At 39.9% G+C, this 26,242-nt stretch overlaps 1 protein-coding gene across 1 annotated transcript in view; it reads left to right on the top strand.

The window, feature by feature from the left end:
• LOC117427468 (metabotropic glutamate receptor 4-like) overlaps nt 1–24,896 on the top strand; it is a 139,960-nt gene extending 115,064 nt beyond the window's left edge. Inside the window, exons 8-11 of the mRNA XM_059004062.1 lie at nt 8,822–8,958; nt 11,091–12,026; nt 21,957–22,203; nt 24,502–24,896. Coding sequence (XP_058860045.1) covers nt 8,822–8,958; nt 11,091–12,026; nt 21,957–22,203; nt 24,502–24,551 — 1,370 coding nt within the window. The 3' untranslated portion in view covers nt 24,552–24,896. The remainder of the gene's footprint in view (nt 1–8,821; nt 8,959–11,090; nt 12,027–21,956; nt 22,204–24,501) is intronic.
• The last annotated feature ends 1,346 nt before the right edge of the window (nt 24,897–26,242 follow it).

Genomic DNA, 26,242 nt, shown 5'->3' with positions numbered 1-26,242 from the left:
CATAGTTACAATGCACTTAATGTGTAAATCTGTTTGCATGATACAGTATTACCCTAACCCTACTCCTAACCCTTTTCTGATACAATTGTGTACTTACATATGTCATGCTAAAAGATTTACACATTAAGTACGTTGCAACTATGCATAATAACATTGTAATTATGTGTAAGTAAACATGTATTCACTATGCAATCACTATGTAAATACACAGTAACTAGAGACACTTCATATAAAGCCTTACAAACATTTGTCTACTTTGCTTAGGTATTTGTCTGCCGCCAACTTGCTCCCATAACTGCATAGTACTGTAGTACCATATAGGTTCTGCAACGGCAACTCATCATAATTGTGTCTTGTGTCATTGGTTGAGTTCTAACCCAGAACACCCCTACTCATCCCTTAACAGCACCACTGAATTCACGGCAGCACCAGATTTCCTTGGAGGTCACCAATCCAATTTCACTTCAGGTTGAGGTCAGAATCCAAGTTGCTGTGGCGGCTGACAACTTTTTTCTTTCTTTCTTCCTGCGGCTAACTTTTTCAATTCCCCAGCAGCACATGCACTCTAAGAAAATACTTCATGATCTTTGACTGACAAGGATGCCCATTTAGTTCATTTTTCTTTGTATTACTTACAGTCCATGCTGGGTTCCATGTTCCAAAGCTAATTCCAGTAATTATACCTAGCTTGAAATTATTCAGATAGACATAAAGGGCTTGCATTTTCTCAATAGGTGTAATTAGGCATACAGAGAACACAAGGTTACTCCACAGCTACTCTTATCTCTCTACCCTGCCCCTGCCGCCAGGGTTTCTAATAGGTGCTAATGACTGGGGAAGGTGGGCGGTTATCTTGCTTGGAAGGGCTGCTTAGCCAATGAGGTGGAAACTGCTGTACATTGTATCTATCTACAGAACATCCAAATGACAGGTTCCCTGTTAATCTTCTTTGGCAAGTCTGTATGCAGGGATGATGTGTGGTGGGTGGAAGGTTATTAGTTTATTGATAATCCTTCACAGGAGATAAACCCCTGAGACGAAATGTCTTGTTTTTAAAGAGGTTCCCCCCAGGAAGTTACCAGAGAGGAGTGCAGCGTTTGCAAAGCCTGTCTAGCCAGTGTGTACAGATATATATATATATATATATATATATATATATATATATATATATATATATATATATATATATATATATATATATATATATATACACACACACAATATATATACAGTATATATATATATATATATATACTGTATATATTGTGGTAAAGTGACGGAAGGAAGATATGTTAGCCTGAGTTTATACAAAGCTCTGTTCCTGGGGTAAACTAAAAAGACCGCAGTACCAGCAGACTGACCACTAGGCGTCCTCGGTCTGCTCAAATCAGGAAGCGCAAGGTGGCACCTGAGGCAAGGTAACAAGGTAACAAGGTATCAAGGTAAGGAAAGACAGTAATTAATGGACGGTTAAGCAATTAGGGGTTGGTATAAAAAGCAGCTCTAGGTGGGGAGTAAGAAGGAGAAAGACAGGAGTGGAGTGACAGCGAAACGGGTAAAAAGATAAAGATTAACAAACTTAGCCGTCCTGTGGTAGGTCGGGACATAATCAAAAAGTATATTTAGTTCTCCAAAATACATATGAGTCTTTGCAGCACTATCATTAATAGGTCTATATAAGTAGGAACATGTTTAAAGATGTATCTTGTTGGGGTTCAGGGTTTATTTCAGTTTTTTTTTAGTTTTACCTCTGGTCCATACAGGCACACATCCTTATTGTAGAGCATATGCACAGGTGAAATGTACTGTCGGTTTCAGCAGACCTCTATGGAATTAGTACAGTTAGCAGCAGGCTTTCAAATGCATGCTTTACTACACACTTCACTGTGGTCGACTGCAAAAAACAATTCATTAACTTGAGATTTGTTGTTCTATTTCTAAAGATATTAGAATTCTGAAATACTCCCTCGTCGTTCAGATTAACTCCTATACCACCCCCCCCTCCATCCCCGCCAGCTCTGTATTATTTATACTACAGGATACTCTGCCCTACTGCTATGGTTTGTCCTTCAGAATATGCTGCCTTACTGTGCATTGTCTTACTTCTGTCATTTTCTCCCCAGAAAGGCAACACTTTGTCAACTGATAATGGTATGAAAACAAGTGAGATGAGGAAAAAAAAAAATTCATTATAACACATCGGTGACCCTCTGAGACAACGGCGCTACAAAGAAGAAAGCAACAGGATTTTAATTGAACATCCAGAATTCTGACACAGCGATTAATGTACCAGCCTTGACCTGTGCCAATCAAATTATCAGCTCTGACAAGTGCCACTCAACATAATTTAACATGCTGCTGCTATTAGTATTTCCACAAAGCCAATCAAATTATCAAGGCTTATTCTGGAAACGCATCCATGCTAATTATTAAAAGTGCCGATTTGCCAAAAAAGAAAAAAAAAAAAAAATGATGATTTTGCAGAGCTTCAAACAATTATCTTCTGCACAGAAATGTCAGGGAAAAGAATTAATGGTAGGGTGCAGCTAGCTTGGGAAACTTACTGCTGCTAACCTAGAGTAGTAGAAACAGGTGCACACACACACATGGTGAATCTCAGACTATATTGATAGGTAAAAAATAAATGAAGAAATAAATAGAGTATTAGATTTTCCAAAATGTAAGCTGGCTAGGAATCTATGATAATCTATAATAAAAGTTTGGTAAAGATTCATGAAAATGTAACTTGTGACAGATACGATCAGTGCATAAGGATCCACTTGTTTAACAAGGACCATAAAAAACTATATTTAAATCCAAAAATAAATAATTCTTTCTTTAACCAAAAAAACCCAGCCAAGTGAATATATCTCAAAGAGGAAGACAATTTACAATACGATGAACTACACAAGTTACCGCATTAGGTTGTAGGTTTTAATGGTCAGATTATTTTAAATAAAAAACGAATTAACCACCCACACATACACACAATTAAACAGCCCCCCCACCCCACAAACACATGTGCACGGTTACACCCACACACTCTCTTACTCTCGCTCTCTCTCGCTCTCCCTCTCTTGCTCTCTCTCTCTTCCCATCACTCTAATTTGTTCTGAAAGTCTTCAGTATTTTCTTGTCTGAACGAATAAAACCAGGTGCCCAACAAAGGTGCTGGAGTAGGTTACTCTGCTCTGATTGGGTTGGGATAGCAACAACATCGAATCCCATAACAACCTCATAGACATTAACAATCGCAAATACGGGTGTTTTTTAGCACACATTTCTTTTTGTTAGTGTACTGTATCCATTATGCACCACAAGGTGTCCAAACCCTCATTACAAGCAACAGGAAGCCACGGAACACTGCTGTGTGCAACTTGTATTTACAGGACATAAGAACAAATGTTTGGGAACGAGAAAAGGCCATTCGCCCCTACTCGGGAGAACTAATTTAAAACTAATTTAAAAGCACAGAATCTAACTAGACCATTTATGATTTTAAAGACTTCAATCAAGCCCCCTGTTTCTCTTCTTTTTTCTAAGCTGAAGAGATTTCATTCTTTTAACCTTTCATAACAGTAGCTCGTGTCATTCAATCCTGGGACCAGCCTCCTTGCCCTTCTCTGTACCTTCTCAAGTGCAATGATGTCTTTTTTGTAGTCAGGTGACCAAAACCGCACACAGTGGGTGCGTTCATGAGAGGCAGACTTTGTTAAGTCTGCGCAGATTCTGCAAAGATTCTGAAAATTCATTGGCTACTTGCTGTGCAGATTCTGCGCTGAATGACGAAAGTCTGCGTGTCGTGAACGCACCCAGGGTATCACATAGGGTATATCTGCTACCCTATGTGACAGCAGGCTGTGGTGCCACTGTTATTTTGGAAGGTGACCATTCCCGAGAAGCTGAGAGTGGAAATCTTATAGCAGGCATATGTGTGCCACATATTGCATTGCTTTCACTGAACCCCTGCACATAGACAATGATGTGATGCTTGGGCACCTCTCTCCCTTCCAGTTGAAGAGCTGAGGGACGGATTGGATGGCTCAGATGACTTCTTAACCTAATACATGTCTTCTCACATCTGCTTTTTGACAGCCAGCTTTCTCAAACCAGCATTTGTATTATTATTATTTTTGTAATTTATATATATATATATATATATATATATACACGAAGGCATAAAATTTATGTCAATTAAATGTATGTATATATATATATATATATATATATATATAAACATACATACATTTAATTGACATAAATTTTATGCCTTCGTACCCCGTGGAGTTTTTTTTTTTTTAAACAAAATACATGTGTTTTGGTGTTTTGTTAACATTTAAACGCCTGGATTTCTTTACAGTATCTAATAAGTACATGAATTGGAGTGACCCAATCAACAGTTAAGAAACCAAACCCTTTATACACTCAGATCGCGTGTCCGTTGTAACTGCTTCAAAGTTTTTAGAATGCCACACGCGATTGGAAGTTTCAAGAGGCACGTTTAATTTCCATGAAATTGGTTGTCATGGGTTTCCTGAACTAATTTGAGCTCTTAGTCTAAAACTGCTATTTTTGTATTAATATTATTCACAGTCTCATCTTGCTGGAAGCACTTTGAGTATTACATGCATTTTGTTAAACTTGAAATCCATCTGCTATGCTTGTCTCTTTGTTTAAAACAAAAAGAACCAGCTTCATCTAAATATCTAAATTACTCTCCAACAAATAAAAATGACAGAGACATTCATTGCCCATTTGACCTTACTCAGACCCCTGGCTCAATAAATATCCTGTTATCCTTAAATAGATACATTCTTCATCTAACTGTTTTGATGAGAAAACTATCCACAAGCACAACAGCACTCCAGCTATACCACCATTAGAGGCTGGGTGATACGTCTGTTCTTCATTTTGCTCACAAAAAAGAGTATCTTCATTGGTGACTACTAAGGCTTGTAGTCGAGTGCTGAAATAAATCTTTAAAAAGAGTAACGCACGCCTGTGGTCTCAAAGCATCTCTTAAACATGTCTTCTTTCTGAGTTCAGCTGGTACACAAGTAACTGATAACCTGTTCATCATCCCGCAGCACTGCGTCTTTTGTGGATGTAGGAAATACATTAGTAAGAATGTTTCTTACATCCTCTGGCACATGTGTAAATACACAGTAATTAGAGACATTTAATGTAAAGTGTTACCACAAAGGACTGCCGTTACAGTTATATATAATCTACGGTATAAACACATTATTAATTATGTTATTACCACTTATAGATTAGGGTAAGAGATAATGACACTTACACTCGTACGATTTTGCTCATTTTAAATAAATCTTTCCCACTTTGTATCTATTCTTTTTAATGTGAGCGCCATGAAATAACTTCCGTAGTAAAATATTACATTTTTGGCCATCACTTGTAGTCAAAATTCCCAAATTTGCTTTGAAATTTTAGAAGTGTAATACAGCTTGTAGACCTCTTCCTAGTGTACATCAATTGTATGTAATGGTAAGGGTGTTAATAAAACACCTTTGAGGGTGAGACAACACCAGCAGAATCGATGTAGGTTTAATCTCTGGTGCTTGTAAAATCTGCAATTGTTTAGATGGTTAAATTCATGGTTTTGGACTCAGAATAAAACATGTGTCACCCCAGATTGCTGTGTAAAAAAAAATACAGTGAACTTAAAGTGACCTGCTGTCAGGCAAATTCATGAGAATATGTTTGAAAAAGGGCGTTCTTTGGCTGTAGCTGGGATGACTCAAAGTGAAGTGACACAAGCTGAGAAGATAATTAAACCTCCTTCATGATCGAGAAGACATTATTCGTGATGTTCCTTCTATGAACTTGGCACGCTCACTTATTTTAGATTACTGGGGATGGACTGTGTGTGAAAGCATGGCATTGCTTTCAGATAAAGGGACAGTAATAATGGGTCCAACAAGAAATCATGCAGGAGTAGGGCGATCAGGGTGTGACACTATCAGGGAATACTGAGGAAATGCTTTGCAAACGAGCTGAGTCATGTAGCTTTCACGTACACACGTACATACACGTTTGAAATGATTGAATAGTGTGAGCATTTGTGCACCAGACCCTGTGAGAGGTTAGGCATGCTACTCTTTTAACGCAGAACACATATTTGTAACTCAAGAGTGGTACAAAAAGAACAAACGGATGGGTCAAACCAATGTCACATTTAATAAATTCATGTCTGTTAGATCCTTAGCCCTCTTCATTAGCATTCTGTTGTATAAGTAAACGGACATTTAAAAAGAAAAAAGGGTCTCTTTGATAAAAGAAGCAGCGCAGATAAATCCTGCAGTCCTTAAATACCTCCCCCCCGTCGTCTCCTGTTTTGTAGATCACTACGCTAGCTCAAGTTCCATTAATACAGTTTACTGCACAGGTCACGGCGATAGGGATGAGGCGAGAGAATCCTTCACTAACAGCATAATTAAATATAAAGCCTGAAGCCATTCCTACTATTATTGTATTCTCGAAGTGAAAAGTGAATCACACACGACTACTATAAAAGCGAGAACCACACACAGTGACTGATAAGCACATTCACTTGTTTTGTGCTGTTATCTTCATGGGTTTCTGTTAGACCCCCTCCACCCATCCCACATACGGTTTGAACTTTCCCTGACCATGATGAATCATCTTCTAGCGTTTGACGTCATAGACATTTCCCATAGAATCCGTTGCTGCCAATGGTGTCAAACTGAATTGAAAGAGTTTCTAAAGAAGGTAGGGGGGGGGGAAGCAGATGCAGTATTTGTTCAAGTGAGAAGAAATTGTGGATACACGTTTTTTTTTTCATCAAACACTAAATTAACACCTTGAACGCTTGTCGAAATGCATTTGTTCTTGACGAGTGAAATTAATTTAATCCTGATGCATGGATTCTCATTGTTATCCTCTTCATCCTGATGCCTGTGCGGTACCCCCATGCACAGAGCTGTGGCACTTTGACAGTCAGCCGTGGTAGAGAGGGAGAGGCGTGCTCCTTTAATTATGCGCTGCGTTCTTGTTAACTGGCTCTCGAAAAAAGGACTTTGGGGGCAACCTGAATAAGAACAGCAAGCAGAACTAAAGACTGTGAAATTAAATCAGGGTAACATCAGACAGCACTCGCTTTGTGAAGGAGCGCATCCCACACGGCTGTCAACATCCATTTCCTCCTCTCATTAACAGCTTAGTAACAAACTCCTTTTTTAACCTGCGGCTGTTATCTGTCTTTATTGAGATAGGGTGAAAACGTTTGAAACAAAACAAACAAAAATGCGTTTGGCAGCCAGATTTTAAATCAAATACGTATATATATATATATATATATATATATATATATATATATATATATATATATATAATATACAGTATATTACAGTATTTTCTTGTAACACACTGCACATCACAGGCTTGTTATAATCCGCTCTTCTCGCTTTGGTCGTGGAACGCATTTTAATTCTCTCTCTCACTCTCTCGGGGAGGGTTCTAATTTTACAAATTCCCCAGCTTTTGCTCTTGTTGTTTTTTTTAATGCTGTCGCACAGGCAAGCCTGCAGCCATACAAACTGGGATTCTGGTGTTGTCAGCTCTCAGAAGCTCAGGTCAGTAGATGGGCGCTATTCCCCTATGCCAACGCTCATGCAATGCCCTAGAATGGTATAAGCAAGCACTGTGCTCATGAAGTGCTGTCGTAGACTGTCATAAACAGGTCTCTACTTTGTAAGGCAAAATTCCCTAAGAATCTTGTGAAAAAGAGCAAGGGTGTTGCATGTATTCTCCAATGAAATACAGGTGGCACAATTACTTCAAATGGAAATTGAGGGAATTGATCCTTGCAAATTACGGCAGGAAGAATGGGTTCTGCTCATGTGAAAACAAAGCAGACAAAAACCCACAGCAAAGCAGTATGGACTTGTGAGACTGTTCTTATAAGAACATAAGAAAAGTTTGAGAACTAGAAAAGGCCATTCGGCCAATCAAGGCTCATCCCTTGTTAGCACCCCATTTACTAATTTAAAAGCACAGCATCTAGTCTTATTTGAAATGTCCCCAGTGTTTTAGATCCGACTACTTCACCTGGTAGGCTATCCCATGCATTTATAACTCTGTATAAAAATTTGCTTCCTACCTTCTGTTTTAAAGCTACTTTTACTCGTCTTCCACTGTTATGCCCTCTAGTTCTTCTCTGTGTGCTAAATTTAAAGTAGTGTCTTGGGTTAACTTTGCCATTTATGATTATGAGACATCAATCACGTGCCCTCTTTCCCTTCTTTCCATTCTTTTTTCTTGGCTGAAGAGATTTATAAGAACATAATTCATCTTATGCTAATGATAGGCAAGACAAACCTCGGTCAATGCATCTTTAAAGCAGCATGTTGTACTGGCTGAGACAATATTATTATTATTGTTATTATTATTTATTTCTTAGCCGACGCCCTTATCCAGGGCGACTTACAATTGTTACAAGATATCACATTATTTTTTTTACATACAATTACCCATTTATACAGTTGGGTTTTTACTGGAGCAATCTAGGCAAAGTACCTTGCTCAAGGGTACAGCAGCAGTGTCCCCTACCAGGGATTGAACCCACAACCCTCCGGTCAAGAGCCCAAAGCCCTAACCACTACTCCACACTGCTGCCCTTAACTGCTGCCAATAAACCCCAGCCCGGAGAATTCCTACCCTCTCAAGTGCGTCAGCCAGTGATCTTTGCCTCTAATTCATCTTTATAAGAAACAAGACTGTAGGAGTTGTCGGTGAGTGAGTCATCTTAGTCTTGTCTCAGGATTGTGTTTCTGTGTTTCAGGCATCGCTGGAAACCCCGTGCTGTTTAATGAAAATGGAGATGCCCCGGGACGCTACGATATCTACCAGTATCAGATCAAGAACAACACCGCAGAGTACAAAGTCATCGGTCAATGGACCAACCATCTGCATTTAAATGTAAGCTCCATTAAATCTGTCCCACATCATAGTGCATGTTTCCAAAATCATTGTAATAACATTGTAATTATGTGTAAGTACACATATATTTACTATGTAGCTACTATGTAATACACAGTAATTAGAGACACTTAATGTAAAGTGTTACCAAAAATGTGTAATGCTAATCCCAACTTTGTTACAAAGCTCCCATATGAAATATATATGCTATATATCAAATATATTTTACTACTGTAAATATATATTTTATATACAGGTATAGTGATAAAATACCCAATCATGACAAAATCATATTAAAATAGTCCCAGATTTACAAGCAATAAAAGCTATGAATAAGGATAAAGTACAGGGACTGTGACTTGATAGCCTTTAGTACAGCTGTCTCTAGCATTATGGCAGGGAAATTAAAAGAAGGATGTTTGATTAAGATATGATTGAGATATGGTGAACCAAGCTCCGGGATATGGAGTAGAGTATACACTATATGACTACATGACTGAAGGGAGTTAAGCTACCAGGCTAGACCTAGTTAACCTTTCATATAAAGTTCCCACAAAGCAGGCAAGGTCTGCTGGAGGCGATTGAGTAATGTTATTTCCAGAGTAGTACTGTACTGCACTTTGCGATTGCAGCTCTTCGCTCAGTGTAAACTGCTATTATTGGATTGCATTGTTGGAAACTCAGTGGAAGGGATGTATTTTGTACAGAGGAGTTTAAAAAAGAACACAGTAATGATATACTACAGCTGTACTGCATGACCCCAAAGGAACCTTAGCAGGGCCACAGGCAGACAGCAGCATTACCGGGAATACCAGGACAAAGGATCTGGTCTTGCTATAGTAGAACACTCATGTTGCAGTACAGTCCCTTGTAAAGGTTTCCCATAGTAAAAAGATAGAAAAGTGTACTAAAGCACAAATCATGGAAAAGAATGGGTAAGCGTTGCAGAGAGGTATGGTAAAGCATATTCAACAACATGCATAACACTGGGAAAAGCAGGATCGAACTGCAAAAATACTGTGCAACACTGGATAAATAAAACCCATCTTCAGGCTAAAGCGTGACTCAGTCCCTTGCTCTGTATATATCAAACACACGTATAATTACTTTTCATTTGAATAACTCGAGGAACGCTAATTGAATTCCACTTCGTTAGAGTTCTTGATGAATAAAAACAATTATGAAATGGTGTTTACTGTTCATAAAAAGTCATTCATAAAAACGTTTCATAATTTCTCAAAAAGGGTAGTTCAGTAGTGTAAATCTTATCAGAAAGGCAACAGTATCAAGAACAAAAGGGCCAGGATATGTTTCAGACACTAAAAGAAAAAAACCTAACCTGTGATGTTTTGGAAGACAAATCCAACCGTATAGAGCCAAATACTGATGCTAAACTACTTGAGCCCTTGTTGTTTTCTGCCCAAGGTTTATTTTTTGTCTTGTTGTAGAATAGATTAGAACATGATGTTATTTCACTAGAATAGAAATAGTTTCCCATCACTGAGTAATACATACAGCTATTCGCATTATAACTTCCAGATATCACATGGCGTCTTGCTAGATGGTTTTGAAATCCACTTAGGTCAGGAGTTCAGTCTTGTTACTTCACACAAATGCTTTAGACTAAACCTTATTCTTTGAATAGAAAAATCCTGGTTAGCATGTTTTAGGTTGCTGTGCGGTTGGATGACACCTTGATAGTGAATTGTTAAATGTAATTGCTAAATTTAGCCATATAACCTCTAATTATAGTACTTGAATACCTCAATATACTCAATTCATCAAAACATTTATTAAACCCCTTTCCTCATGTGCCCCAGGGTGTTGTAGAAAAATATAGTATGGATTACAGTTTTTACTATGTTAGCCCCCTTGAGGGTGGTTAAGCATAAAACAACACTGCAATAATATTGTTACTGCATTTCAATATATATACTGTATATATATTTCTTCTTTTGGCTGCCTCTTAAAGCAGGGCCCCTTGAGTACCAACACCTCTAACAGTGCATGACTGTCTCCTTAGTGTGCTTTTATGTGTAAAATCAGAGGGAGTATTTAAAGCTGTCTCTAGATTATTCAAATTAAAATCTAAGATAACAACACAGGTTGCTGTTCTACCCTCCTCTCTCTAGACTCATGCAATACAGTGGCCAGGTGGTAGCCATCAAGTGCCACCCTCTACCTGCAGCCGGCCGTGTGGCCCCGGGGAGCGCATGAAGGTGGTAAAGGGCACCCCCTGCTGCTGGCACTGCGAACGTTGTGAGGGGTACCAGTTCAGGGCAGATCGCTACACCTGCAAGATGTGTCCCTTTGGCCAACGCCCCAACGAGAACCACATGTACTGCCAGGACATCCCCATCGTCCAGCTGGAGTGGACCTCCCCCTGGGCAGTCATCCCGGTCTTCATTGCTATCATCGGAATCCTGGCCACGCTGTTCGTGGTGGTCACGTTTATCCGCTACAACGACACACCCATTGTCAAGGCTTCTGGGCGTGAGCTGAGCTACGTTCTGCTGACAGGGATCTTTCTGTGCTATGCCACCACTTTCCTCATGATCTCCAAGCCTAACGTGGGCATCTGCTCGCTGCGGCGCATCTTCCTAGGCTTGGGTATGAGCATCAGCTATGCGGCTTTGCTGACCAAGACCAACCGCATCTACCGCATCTTTGAGCAGGGCAAGAAGTCCGTCTCCGCCCCGCGCTTAATCAGCCCAGCCTCCCAGCTGGTGATCACCTTCAGCCTGATTTCTCTGCAGTTGATGGGGGTCTGCATCTGGTTCTTGGTGGACCCCTCCCAAGCCATCACTGACTACCACGACCAGCGCACGTCCAATCCGGTCTTAGCCCGCGGGGTGCGCAAGTGTGATATCTCGGACCTGTCCCTCATCTGCCTCCTTGGCTACAGCATGCTGCTGATGGTCACCTGCACTGTGTACGCGATCAAGACCCGCGGGGTCCCAGAGACCTTCAACGAGGCCAAGCCCATCGGCTTCACCATGTACACCACCTGCATCATCTGGCTCGCCTTCATCCCCATCTTCTTTGGGACCTCACAATCCAACGAGAAGGTAAAGCAAAGTGACACTACTGGGGTTCTGGGGGGTGGTGAGGGATGGAGAGGGTTAGGAGTTTTCTTGTACGGTATTTTTTTAATGAAAAAGAAATGCACAAACAATCCTGCTGGTTGTTTAGTTTTTTGTTCAGTCGGACCCATCAGTTACGACAAAGGGAAAGAGACAAAGGGTAAAATGGTCTAAAGAATTCGATACCTTCAGATTGTACTTTGATTTTAGATTTCGTGATTATTGATATAAAGCTTGAAAAAAATGCCCCCGGAATAAATCATCAAAAATGTACTTTATATCGGGCCGATTTAACATTGGAAATATAACTCCACAGGAATTCACCTTTACAGAGTATCCTTCTACAGAAATTGATTAACCATGGCTGCTCTGTTCAATTGTAAAGTAATGAGATTGAAACCAAAGAGTGGATTCAATGCAAACATAGAGTACGTTTATCAAATGTTAAGATTCAATCACTGTATCCAAGTATCCACCTATATCTATCTATCTATCTATCTATCTATCTATCTATCTATATAACATTAATTATGGTTATACTGCTGTTCAGAAAAAAAAAACAGTGATTGAATTTCGCCTATAGAAAAGGGGAAAGATCTAAATACTAGAATCCCACATAATCCTCTGCTCTATCCAATGTTGATGTCTGTAGGGAATGATGGGAAGACCGATGATGCAGAATCATGGTAAATTACCTCCCTGGTCCTTGAAAACAGAGCTATTAACAGCTGGAGGACACACTACAGAGATAATTAAGGATCTTTCCATCCCACAAATTAGAGCCTTTTTGTTATGTGTTATCAACCACAAATGGATTAAACACCAGAATCTGGTCCACTTGACTGGGAACTTGGTAAACTTTTATATCGGTACTGCAAGCCTAAGGAGGACAGAGTTAAAAGATCTAAGCACTCTGAGCTGTCATCCAGAGCTTACTGAAGTCTCTCCCCCATCGCTGAGCACATGTAGGGCTCCTGTTAGCCAGCCTAAACATCCCTGTGCCCTTGTGCTCCAAAGAACAAGCAGAAAAAAACATGCTTTGCGACATTACGAAGGACATTGTACTCATATTTATAGAAAAAATCATGATGTTTTTTTTTGTTGTACATTTCCCTTTAGGATTTTATTTTTATGAGCGTAGACTGCCTTTTGCAAATGTAAGTCTCTGAGGTTTACTCCATTCCAGCCCTGCCCGAGGCATTCACAAATCATTAACAATACTCCTTTGAGATTCAAATATTTTAGTTTTATGGGCAATTCATTGCATTGAGCACACAGAATAGATATATTACGAGCTTAAAGTAACATGCAGATTCTTTCTGCAGGTTTATTACCCAGCTCTCCCAGGTACTAGAGCCTGGGGCTGTTTGTTACTTAAACACATGCAAACACACACGTATCTCAGCACTAATGCACTCAAATGACCTATTCCAGTGTTTCTCAACTGTATCCACGGGAATGATTATGTGAGGTCCCATTATTCTTAAAGGGCAGTAGCTGGTAATGGAAACAGCTATGTTGCTTTCTGTGAGTTGATTTCATTTCTGTTGCCGTGGTCTTCATCCGCCTACTGCTTCCCTGTATGCTAGCCCAGGTGTAATAAATTAGTAAGTGCAGGCTATTTACATACCTACCTGCACAGATGCACTAAAACACACAGCACAGCATAGTATACTTGAGTATTGCACCCCCCCCCCCCCCCCCCCCCAACCCCATCACTTGTTCCAGTAGTTCTTGAAACGCTGATCCCTATGGGTGAGTTGAGGTGATCGGATAAAAGCTCTTTTAATTCTAGTTGTTAAAACTAATTATTTTGTACAGAGGATAAGATAGGACGCTTGCCTGAAGGAGCTTGGGACTGCAGGATAGCCTGTTCAATATAGAACTTTAATTTTGTATATCTTTTCCACCAAGTTAACTGGATCTGATTCTGACTTGTTTAGTGGCCCATACAGAATGCTGGCAGGTTGTGTAGCTGTCCCTTTTCTTAGTTCCTATGCCGTTCCAATGCAATCCCAGGCAGCAGCAGCAGCAGCGGCGGCGGCGGCGGCGGTGGTAGCAGCTAGCTGACATGCATGATACTTTGTTTCCAATTCCCCATCTCCACCTTAATAGGGGTCTGTCTTGTTTCGAAAAAAAACCTGCGCTTTGCATCTTTGCTGGTCATCCCGCTGCATTGCCTGAGGCCTGTAATGCAAAATTGATCTGCGTTGCAAATAAAACGAGTAGAGTGGAACATGAGCCTACCAGGTAGCGAACATGAGCCTACCAGGTAGCGATAGTGTAGCATTAATTGTACCATTGTCTCGTGCAATGGGAAACAAGGCCAGGGATGTCTGTTCCTGGTGTTCAGATAAAACACAGGACGCGGCTGGCGTGCAGCTGCACAGAGCAGAGGAGCGAGCTTGACATGCTTATCGACCCCCGCTGCTCTCTCTGTCTGAGTGAGGTGGGGGTGGATGAAGCAGCCAGTAGGGGCAACAATCACACAATCACAGGAGCTTTCTTTTTTCTTATTCCTGCAGAGCGATTGAATTATTATATAGACTGATTTTACGCACATTACAGTATTTTTACATATTTATGACATATTTTAGTTTAGTGATAGATAAATGCTGGGTTGTTCTTGACAAATGGAGAGGTTGCACAATTGTGAAACACAGACACATTGATGTGACATAGAAAAACTACCATAAAGTAGTTACACACTGTATTAGACAGATAGGCCAGAGTATTGGCAAGCACACAGGTATGTACTGAAGGCATCTTTTATGGCAATGGTTGTGCAACGTAATGAACCACTGAAAGAACAGTACCGGAGCGGTAACTTTCTTGCATTTTTACACCAAACAGTATCATAATGTTCTTAACCATCCGGGTAACCACTGTGTCAGAGCTACTGTTTGTTACAAACCCAGTGAGTTTCCATTACTGGCAATGCTAAGGTCTGCTAACAGTGCTGCTAGGGTTTCCAAGTAATACACTCACTCGGGCTTTGATTCTCATTGGCATTTTTCTATAGTGTCTGTAAGGCAAGACCCCTTTTTATCCAAATAATTATTAAGCAGCACATTTAATTTTTCCGATTCAAATTACAATTCTAAAATCGGAGTTATTCATTTCTGGTTTGGTAGCTTTATTGTTTTTTTCGTTCTAAAGATTTCTCAGCATGGTGTAACAGAGACTGCGTGATCTGTACTGTCCAGCGGAGCAGTGCATCGTGGGATAGAAGCATAGAGCCTGGTGGGGTGTCCAGATTATTTAGTTAACTTCATCAAGTATGTTAGCTAAATTAGATTGCTGTAATATGAACTATGCACGGTTCCTAACTTCTCTGTGTATTGATAAAAGTACAGTATAGTTGACTACCTGCAAACCTGGTGTGGATCTTGTCCTTGGTACCCTGATCCTTGCTAAGTAGGTCATTATTTCCTGCAAAAAGAAAAGAGACCTATGACCCAATTTTCAAGCCACAAAGATAACACATACAGTATATCATCTGATCGGAGTAGCTATGAATTCACAAATAAAGGCATGCATCTATAGTACTTCTGTGATTGTCAGGCTAATATTATATTAATGTATTATTATGTTTTTTTTTTTTACATAACAGGCTTTCAAACATGGTTTTAAATTATCTCTCTGTGCTCATCATCCTGAGACTATGTCGGAGTAAAAGCCTGACAGTTGTAATCATACCTTTTGCAGGATCTCATTAGATGTACTCCCTGAGATTGACAGGTGTATAATTAAACAGGACTGTGTGAAAAGAGGCAGAGGTGATGCCTGAGGCGCTGGCACACTGCATTATCCAGCCTCTGGCTGGCCCTACAGTTCACCACATTTTCAATGGAGGGTACTTTATCCTGATATATAAGATAGCTAAATATACTATATGATATTGAGGGGGGGGGGGGGGGGCTAGGGGCTGTGTCAGTGGGACAGCAAAAAAGAAGCAGAACTAATTCCATTCTGGAATGCTGGAAAGAGTTCTTTGAACATTTTAGTGACAATAAACCACTTGTATTCACTGAAAAAAAATGTTTTGTTTATTTTTACAGTATTTTAGAAATGTTAAACCTTGCCTAGTATCTTATACAGCATACCCAAGGTGTATATACTTAGAACACCTGGACACATGTTTAAACTGTTGAAAAGTGTGTTTTATTGGGATAAAAACAGAAAATGCATGCCATCTGTAGCACACACTTCTGTGTTCTGACCTTTACGTGACCGACAGGCTGGTAGAGGGCTGACAGCAGGGTCTTCATTGACTTCATTGGCAGGTGCTTCTGTATCCATTAATTACTGATGTTCCACAAGGAACATAATCAACATTCTGGAGAACTGTAACAACATTCTAGAGAACTGTATAAACATTCTGGAGAACAGACTTTACTGTGATTTCTCTGAAGGAATTAGAAGCAGTAATCATTAAGGAATTATTTTGGATCCCCCCGAACCATGTACAGTACATACAGAGTTATTTAATAAAATACAGTGTGTTTCTGCCTTTTTAACTTTCACAAGCTCATAAATGGCAAGAGGCAAGGACATAGGTTCAAAGTACAGCCATAATAATGCATCTGTCTGTCAGCCGGTCTCTGTATACATATGATAAATGTTAATACAGGCTTTATATATAAATAATCACAGTCACCAGGACACAAGACAGCCCACATACAGAGACACTCGTACAGTTTAATAAAGTGTATCAGAGTCAAGCTGACATCTGCAGACTCGGAGAGGTGATCTAAATCAGATGCTTTTATTACACTGTCAAACAAGATAAGGTTCTGATAAAAAAAAAAAATAGTGTTTCATTTTCGCAATCCCCGACTGGTTCTCTTTCCGCGTAAACCCAAACTGTGTTAGAGCCAATTATTCCTCTGTCTGCTTTCTGCTGGGTTAATGAGCAAATTCATTCTCATGTTTACAAATGATATCTATCCCATCTTGCCTTGCTGAAGCTGCAGTGTCACGTGTATCACAGAGGGCTATGTTCCCTGTGAAATCAGAAGAGTCATACCTGCAGACTAACAAGGAAGAGGCTGATAAGGGAACACAGTAACTAAGGGCAGGCAAAAGGATTTCAAAACCATAGTTACAAAGACCCTTCTGAATCTTAATTTGTCATTGATTTAATATTGTATTATTATCTTTTATGTTAGGAGCATACTTTCTCTCACTGCACTCCAAAGCTCTTTCATTACTCATAGCTTGAAACTGCCCATGGCTTGAAACTGCCCATAGCTTGAGACTGCCCATAGCTTGAAACTGCCCATAGCTTGAGACTGCCCATAGCTTGAGACTGCCCATAGCTTGAGACTGCCCATAGCTTGAGATTGTCCATGGCTTGAAACTGCCCATAACTTGAGACTGCCCATAGCTTGAGACTGCCCATAGCTTGAGACTGCCCATGGCTTGAGATTGCCCATGGCTTGAGATTGCCCATAGCCAGACTGCACATAGCTTGAAACTGCCCATAGCTTGAAACTGCCCATGGCTCAGATTTTATCCACAGTGAAGTCTGTTATCTCCAGTCACAGTCGCCCACCCTGTAGTTATCGTTTAAATGAGGTGTACCTTTATGCATATTTTTGTTCATATCATGGTAGATTTCGATGACATTACAGATAAAGACAATGGATCACGTGTCAAAATCTACCAAGATGAGACCAAAAACAAGTAAACGCACCAGAATAAAGATATTAATGACTTTCAAACGCAGTTACTTCTGAGAGGTAATGGGGATGTGACTTAAAATAAAGAAGCCCTAGAAGAACCATTAGCAGCATATGAGCAATGACTATCAACAATGACAATGGCAAAGATATTTGGAACAAATACTACACAGTGATCCTGATTGGAAGCACATTATATGACAATGTTACCACTGTGGTACCATGCTATAGCAAATCATTATTGATTTAATCCTTTTTTTTGCTTTGTACTGTATGCAGCCATGGTGAGAGCTGCTATTCAAAAGAGTTTTCGATGTCAATCAATATGCACAAGAACCCAAACTCTGAACACACGTAGTGAGCAAGATCTATCGACCAGAACACTGTGCACCACTGAACATTACTCTCGGTCAAATTGGATTTTTTTCCACCCAAGGAGGATAACATTATCTATAAAAGCATAAGAGAGACATTTTGAAGGTTAAAGTAAAGTATACATTTTATATTTTGAGTAGGGAAGCCGAATTGACCCACCCTTAAAGGAACTGTATAATGGTCTTAATATTACAGTTTTTCCCCTAAATGGTGATTTCAAGACAAAAGCACAGCACTGCTCTTTGACCTTGGTTCTATACCACTATTCAATCATTTTATTTTATGAACCCATTGACCTGACCTCTTCCATTGCCACCCAAGGAGTGACCGCAGTCATGACTTCCGAATTGTGAGCATCATCTTCAGCTATGCTGCGTAAGCTATGGGGGTGATGGGAGAGCGCTCCAGTGCAGATTGAATGTGTTATAGTGCCAGAGGCAACAATTCCCTGATGATTTTGTCACAGTTAATAATAGTTTTTTCTTGTGGAGTTTCTCCAGAGCTGGATACTGCTTATCAAGATAAGGTTGATTGTAGATCATATCTGTCTATCATGCTGGATTTGACTCAGTGTTCCAGCTCAGAGAGAACAGATTGCTGTGGGGAACACAGTCACCTCCTGGGATATAGTTTAGTGTTATAGAACATTGTGACATTATTAACATATTGGGAGGATGATCTCTGACCTGTTCTTATGTTGTTATACTTCCCTGAAGCTCATTAAAAACGTTTCTGGTTTACAGTACAGTAGTCTCCAAGTGGTGAAACTGATTTTTCCCGTTGTAAATGCTCTGACTAAAGGAAAAGGAACTTTGTTTAAAAGAACAGCTTTTTGGCACCGATAACGATTCGTTCACAACTGATAGAGTACTGTTTTGTAACCTGATAACTCATCATCATCAAACTTAAATTCAAATGGTTTATTCAATCTTTTCATATTTTGATGCATGTGCGTCATGACAACTAATACATATTTATTAATTGATATTGTGTCTATGGTCAACTCCGTCTTAAAGAACACTTTGGCTAAGAGAACACTTCGCTTGCTTCTCGAGGGGTGTTCTCTTAGTCTGAGACTTCTGTACAGACCAACTAAAGGATCCTTAAGTGGAGGAAAGAAAAGCATTCTAACCCCCTACACCACTGAAACAGCAACCTGGCAAAAAGAGGCTATGGGGTGTTCCACAGTTCAACCTAAACAGATTGAGAGAACATTAGAAAATGCTGGGTACCTGCTGATCCCAAGAACACTGTGATTATATGCATACTACTATGGTGTAGATTACCCTAACTAAATGATCTCTGATTGCATTGGCATTAGTATTGGGCCATTCCATGACAATGTAACAGGATTGACCTATCCTTGCATGCCATTTGTCTGATATTGACTTATCAGTTGTACAGTACAATGTTAGTATGATACTACGGTGGTAATACAATATTTTGACACATCAATGGTATGGATACCATGGTACCTTATCGGTACCACTGTGTAATATATTTCCTGTAGATTATGTTACCATCGCTGTAGGAGAATGGTTCTGTAAGGTTAAGGTCCAAGGAGACAGCATTGTGCCTACCTCCCCTCCCGGGAAAAATAAATAAATACATTCACATCATGGTTTACAAAAACAACAACAACATTTGCATAAAACAGCTGTGATGTAACATGACCACTCAAGACAAGGCTTGATTTCTAACCCCTAGTGCTTCAATTGCTCTTCTGTCATTACAAGGTTTAATCGTGCCCACTCTCCTGCAATGATATATCGCATCTGCAGACAACAGCACTTCTGAGTGGACTGAGAAACACAAAACTTCCAGTATGTGCTCAGAGATTCTAACCCCAGCACCATGCCCCTAAAGGGTGTTTAAATACAGGATGAATTGCTTACTGTACTGAACTGAAGAATGCAAACGTGATTTCTGAAACATGCACAATAACCCAAACTCAGGTGCAGGTAATGAGCAAGCAGTATCGACCGTGTAAGGAGTTAAATGGATTTTCACCATCGCCTTCCTAATAAAGCCACTAAACCTTGAAGAAATCCTTGAAAGCTAGCTGTCACCATACCTACCCTGCAACAGGGTGTTGCCAAAATAAAACACAAGTAAAACCATTGCAAACTAGATTATAGCGCCTTGAGGGGTATGCAATATCTAGTGGCAGGGGGTTGTATGATGTGTCAGGCTGCTATAACAGCAGACCGGTTGTTTGTCACTGTTATTGTTTCTCAGAGAATGAATGCCCCCACCCCTACTCTCTCTTAATAAACCATCTAATTACTGTGACTTTGTTCAGTAAATGCAGGGGACTAACTGAGAGAGCAAACACACAGCAGCAATAAATACCCCCCAGCTTCTAAGTGTTCTGTGAAACATGACATTTTCATAAGATTATTTGTTTTTATGGGGATGCTTCAAGCGACGCTGAACGAGAATCCACAGTGAGTGAAATAATTGACTAGACCGGGGGAAAGTGTTTTTAGGTTGACAAAGCAACGGTATTAAACCCAGCATTGCAGAAAATTAACAAACAAGAAGAGGTGGTCCCAACAGCACGGACACGTGTGTGTGTGTGTGTGTGTGTGTGTGTGTGTGTGTGTGTGTGTGTGTGTGTGTGTGGAGGGGGGGGGGGGGGGTACTGATTTGATTACAAGAAACCCTGAGATGTGCTTTCTCGGATCTCAGGAGGAATTAACAGCAATATCAGCAAACCTGCTGCTTCCGTCGCTGCCTGTGTGCTTCAGAAATCGTGCACTGGTTCTTGAGTCGGAGGTACAATAGAAGTAGCTTCAAGCCAAGTGCAGGGTAATTCAAACCGCAAGGTACAGATTACTTGGGCAAAGTCGGCTAAAGCTTACCAGAGCTAATGTACTTGTACTAGTGCTAATACTACAGCCTGAAGTTTAAGGCTAAGTACTATACTATACTGAGGGGTAGGTTTACTAAGATGGGCCAGTTTGCATTTTCGTTGTGACACTTAACAAGTAAACATTTGGTCGGATGTACTAAGAGAAAATATGTTAATGAAGACAGCCGCAATATACTCATTTAAATATCTGTTGTGTCTTCTTATCGAAATCTCTAGCATTATACATTGCGAGAGTCGTGCGACAGTACTTAAATAAATAGCGGGAGTTGAGTTGTGGTTTGCTGCAGGTCTCTCTCTCTCTCTCTCTCTCTCTAAGATATATTATGATGCTGCATATCCATGATACTGTATACTGTTTTGAGATTGTAGTTTATGTTTACAATATATTTCAACTAATGGGTGCCAGAAATTTATCAGCTATACCTGAACTGATACTGTACATAATTGATATATCCTTACAATATAAGCAGGAAAAGCAGCTGTTTTAAGGAGGATACATATCTTGTTTATGTAAATACAAGGTTGTTTTTAATTTAACAGGTATGGTTATTAATTCAGGTATTAATGTGTTTATTTATGTATTTATGTATTGCTGAGAACAAATTCATTCAAACGTGTTTGTTTTTTAAATTGTTGAGCAATTTCTTATTTTAAAGCAGGTCATTGATACAGCGTTGTCATTCTTTTCCTATTCTAAAGCAGGTCATTGATACAGTGTTGCCATTCTTTTCCTATTCTAAAGCAGGTCATTGATACAGCGTTGCCGTTCTTTTCCTATTTTAAAGCAGGTCATTGATACAGCGTTGCCGTTCTTTTCCTGTTTTAAAGCAGGTCATTGATACAGCATTGCCGTTCTTTTCCTGTTTTAAAGCAGGTCATTGATACAGTGTTGTCGTTCTTTTCTTATTCTAAAGCAGGTCATTGATACAGCGTTGCCGTTCTTTTCCTATTTTAAAGGCGTGCTTGTTTGTTTTTCTCCAGTTGTACATCCAGATGACCACGCTGACGATCTCGGTGAGCCTGAGTGCCTCGGTCTCACTGGGGATGCTCTACATGCCCAAGGTGTACATCGTGCTCTTCCACCCCGAGCAGAACGTGCCCAAGCGCAAGCGCAGCCTGAAAGCCGTGGTCACGGCCACCACCATGTCCAACAAGTTCACGCAGAAGGGCAGCTTCAGGCCCAACGGGGAAGCCAAGTCAGAGGTCTGCGAGAACCTGGAGACGCAAGGTGGGCTGCCCCTGGGGGCTGTGATACATGGGAGTAGGCTGTGTGTGAATAGCTGAGACAGAAAGCAATATAGTGCCGGTTTAGCAGAGATTTGGATCTAGTCAGCTGATCTAAACAGTGGCAGATCTAAATTCACGGGACAGGAGCAAGTGGAGCAGAGGAAGAATATAGGGACATGGGAGGAAATTGCTGGTGACTCAGAAAAAAGGACAAGGTCTCCCCTTGGCTTGCGATTCTAAATACTGCTGGTAAAAATAAATAATATAATAGTCATGCAAAGCAAGATGTTTGATTTCAAAAACCAAAATGCCCTATATTGATCATCCGACCCTGTTTAGATAAATTCAAAAGATCCCATGAACCTGAAAAGCTTAATCTCTGTTTATGTGTATAATTTAGATTTATAATCAACTTAACTTTGATATAGTTTTTTTTCATTTAATCAGTTTAATTGCATGGTACATGCAAAGGCATTAGTGTAGCAATGCATAGCAACAGTAAGATAAAGTGTGGAAACATCAGAAACATCAGAAAATTATGGAACTGAAAAAAATGTACCCATGGGATATGGTATATGGGCTTTTATAAGAGCCATGAGTACAGGTATACCAGCCTCCATGACCTCCGCTGCTGCATGCAGAGAGAACAGGTGTCCTTGCAACCTGCTTACACACTTTCCAGTGGTCCCTGATGGGGTTGGCACACTCCATTAGTTAGCAGAGGACAGACCCAGATGTTTCAACTTTGCATAACTCTACAGTCTGACCTCTTTAGAAGACCGATACTCGGAAATCAAGGAAAATAATTCAGAATTTTGGACGTGTAGTACCCGCTTTGTTGATGGTAGAAATTGCTTCATTTTTTTTGTTGTTTCTGTAAATTGAGGGACGATTGATAACAAGTTTTCAGCCTCAATTTGTTGCTCTCATTGACAAACATGAAGAATCCTCTGCAATAAAGGCTCGCAACCACAATAAGAGAGCAAAGCGAAAGACAGATGGGACTGCCACATCCAATTCTTTCTGGACCATCTATTTTTTTTTATCTGGAGCTTGCAGTACATACATATTTAAATAAGGTTCATTTATCACTGAGGCTGGGGGCCGGGAGCAGGGCTGGCCAAATCTGCCACCAAATTACCATTACCATTGTTCTAAATACACATTTAGATTTATATAGTTTTGTAGCCTGAGGTGTCAGGTTTAAGGATAGGCGGCTGCGTGACTTGGATACAAAAAAAAGGGATTGTTTAACCCTTTAAAGAAGTAGCGGGGTTCCAAAAAATATAGCATTACACGTCCTCACGCGTTGCTACAACTGTTTAAATAACATACCTATAATTTTTCTTTTAACATCTGACAACCTTTTACACTTAGAACTTTAAAGTCTGTTTCAAAGCTCTTTTCTCAATGGCTGCTCTAGTGCATGCACTGGTAGTGTAAAGATTATCGCCCGCATTGTTAAACAGCAATAACGATCCATGCTGTGGTACGGAACAGAAAAGCCAAAGCACTTGTTGTTATACTGCTTTAAAAAAAAAAAATGTAATCGCTCTTCCTGCAGTGATTTAGAGGACAGATCTCAAACCCCAGTGCACTAGAGCGGCCTTTTGGAAAGAAAAAGTTCTAAGTGTAAAAAGTTGTCAGGATATTAACAATGAAAATAGAAATTACAGGTACGTTATTTAAACAGTTGTAGCAACGTAGAATTCTATATTTTTAGGAACCCTGCTACTTCCTCTTTAAGGTACACAAGGAATTGAATGGTTGTTCAAATTGCTTCTTCTTAAAATACATTTGAGTATCACGAGGAAACTGTCAATTTGGACGACCAGATCCAACCTGTCAGTTTCGCACATCCTCATTGCAAAAACAAGAAAGTTAGCATCATTTTTTATTTGTGAGACTCGTATGTCCCTTGTGCCTTACAGGGTTAAATAGGATGTCCATGTAATTTGTGCATTTGTACAAAATGACAACCATGTTCTATAAATTAGCATTTGACACAATGGGCTTCAGAGCATCCATATCATGGCTGTCGTTAGACTGAGATATTTACTTGGAGGGAAGTAGCTGACATACACAGTAGGACATACACAAGGCAGCCTCATTCAAGGAATTGTTCCTTCATGCACACAGTCTCTACGAGTTCAGCAGCTGGTTGAAAAAAACGGCTGTACTAAAATGTCTTGGCAGGGATGGGTATGAGGGCAGATGGCTCCCATGAAGTAGCCACTGAGCATGTCTTTATTGTTTTTATTGTTTAATTTTGCATTATGTTCTCCCTCTCACTTCACAGCATTGGCTTCCAAGCAAACTTACATCAGCTACAGCAACCACGCAATCTAACCAAGAGCCTCTGGCAGGGCCTGCCATCATTACGAAGAGTTCACTACGCTGAAGCAAGAGGAACAAAAAAAAAGAGGGAGAAACTAAAGAAGAGCACAAACAAAAACCAGTAACAGGCATGGCCCTTTATGGGATGGGTCCTTGGAGGCCACTGTGGATGGGGTTGTGTCCTCATGATCAAACGGTAGCGACGGAGATGTTTCCAAGGTAATGGCAGGAGAGTACTTCAGAACTGAGTCTGTTTTCCTTCTTGCGTTGATGACACCGTTTGTCTTTTGTTTTCTTGATATTTTCATGACATCTCGTGAGCTTCATTTTAGAGAGACAGACCAGCTGTTTTGGGAGGTTGGGAGAGGGAGGGGGTGGGGGGGGTGGGATGTGTGACTGAGTGACAGGCAGCGAGAGAGACTTCCACATAAGGCCCTTCTGAAAAACCCTGCAGTATAGCTGAGATATTTATACACGGTTACTTTTTAAATGCAATCACGCAAAATATCCCTTAAAAAAGTACTACAGCATAAGACTGTGTCCAAATTACTTTCTTAAAAATACCTTAATGTGGGTTGATCAGGGACTAAAACTAAGGATCTTCTTTAGCACAGTACAGTTAATTACATTCTATTTCTAAAACCTCTAGCCCTACCCACAGTAATAGGCCAATGTTGCCTCTTAGTCCTTAACTCTGGCCACTAACGCTGCACATTCTAGGTTAAATGCCCTCCAGATCCTTAGTTCTTATCCCTAGACTTCACTGACTCCCAGTATTCAGCTTTAACAGCTAACCCACACTGCCATCAAGTCTAAACACCAGGCAACCTAGGGTTGTCAAATACGCTCATGAGAACACCCTTAGTGTTTACACTGCCTTCCGAAATGCCGTCCTTACTGTATCTCTGCGAATCTCAAAAACGAACTAAAGGAAGATTCACCCTGAAAAGTACCACAGTTTTACGTTTATGTCACGTTTGCAGTTCTGCTGGGCTGATGATTTAAATGTATTCATTTTTTTTTACCTTAGCCTGGAAATTGGATTAAATGTCTCCACAGAAAATGTAAATAAGGTGGTTGTCATTTTTTCTTTTGATTGAATCGGTCCCTCCAGGATTATTTCGGTTGCCAAGCAGTATATTTTCAGTGATGGTAGAAACACACCATTACAAAGCTCATTACGTGAAGCATCAGGGGCCTAACAAACTCTGTGGTTTTAGAAACTCCAGAAGGTAAACTACCAAAAAACCACAAAGCGCGATGAATGGCAAAGGCTGTTCTAGAATACTTGCAACTCACAAAATCAGCTGACAATACATCAAATCAAGGAAATGTTTCTTTTTTTTTTAAAATAACAAAAAAAAAATCTATATATATTGTGGGATTGTTTGTGATTGTGTCTAAAAAAATGTTTCTGCTTTTTGTTTGTTCCCTCGATTTTATTCCTTTGCAACACTATCGGTGTTGCAAAGGCAGAGTATGTTCAAGTGCTGACCAAATTAAATGGGAAGTTCATGTATGTTTATAAAATGGATTGATAATGTCTGCTTTATGTACTGACCAATTAAAAAAAAAAAAAAAAAAAAGTACAGTGCCTGGATATTTGACTTTAATCTATATTAAAAAAAGGTGTAGAGCATGTTCATTTTTATACAAAAAGATATTTCTAATAAAAATACTGTTTTGCAAATATGATGCTTGCT

Source organism: Acipenser ruthenus, chromosome 29 (genome assembly GCF_902713425.1).
Source record: "Acipenser ruthenus chromosome 29, fAciRut3.2 maternal haplotype, whole genome shotgun sequence".
Classification (NCBI taxonomy): domain Eukaryota; kingdom Metazoa; phylum Chordata; class Actinopteri; order Acipenseriformes; family Acipenseridae; genus Acipenser; species Acipenser ruthenus.
This window is presented reverse-complemented; position numbering and strand designations above follow the sequence as displayed.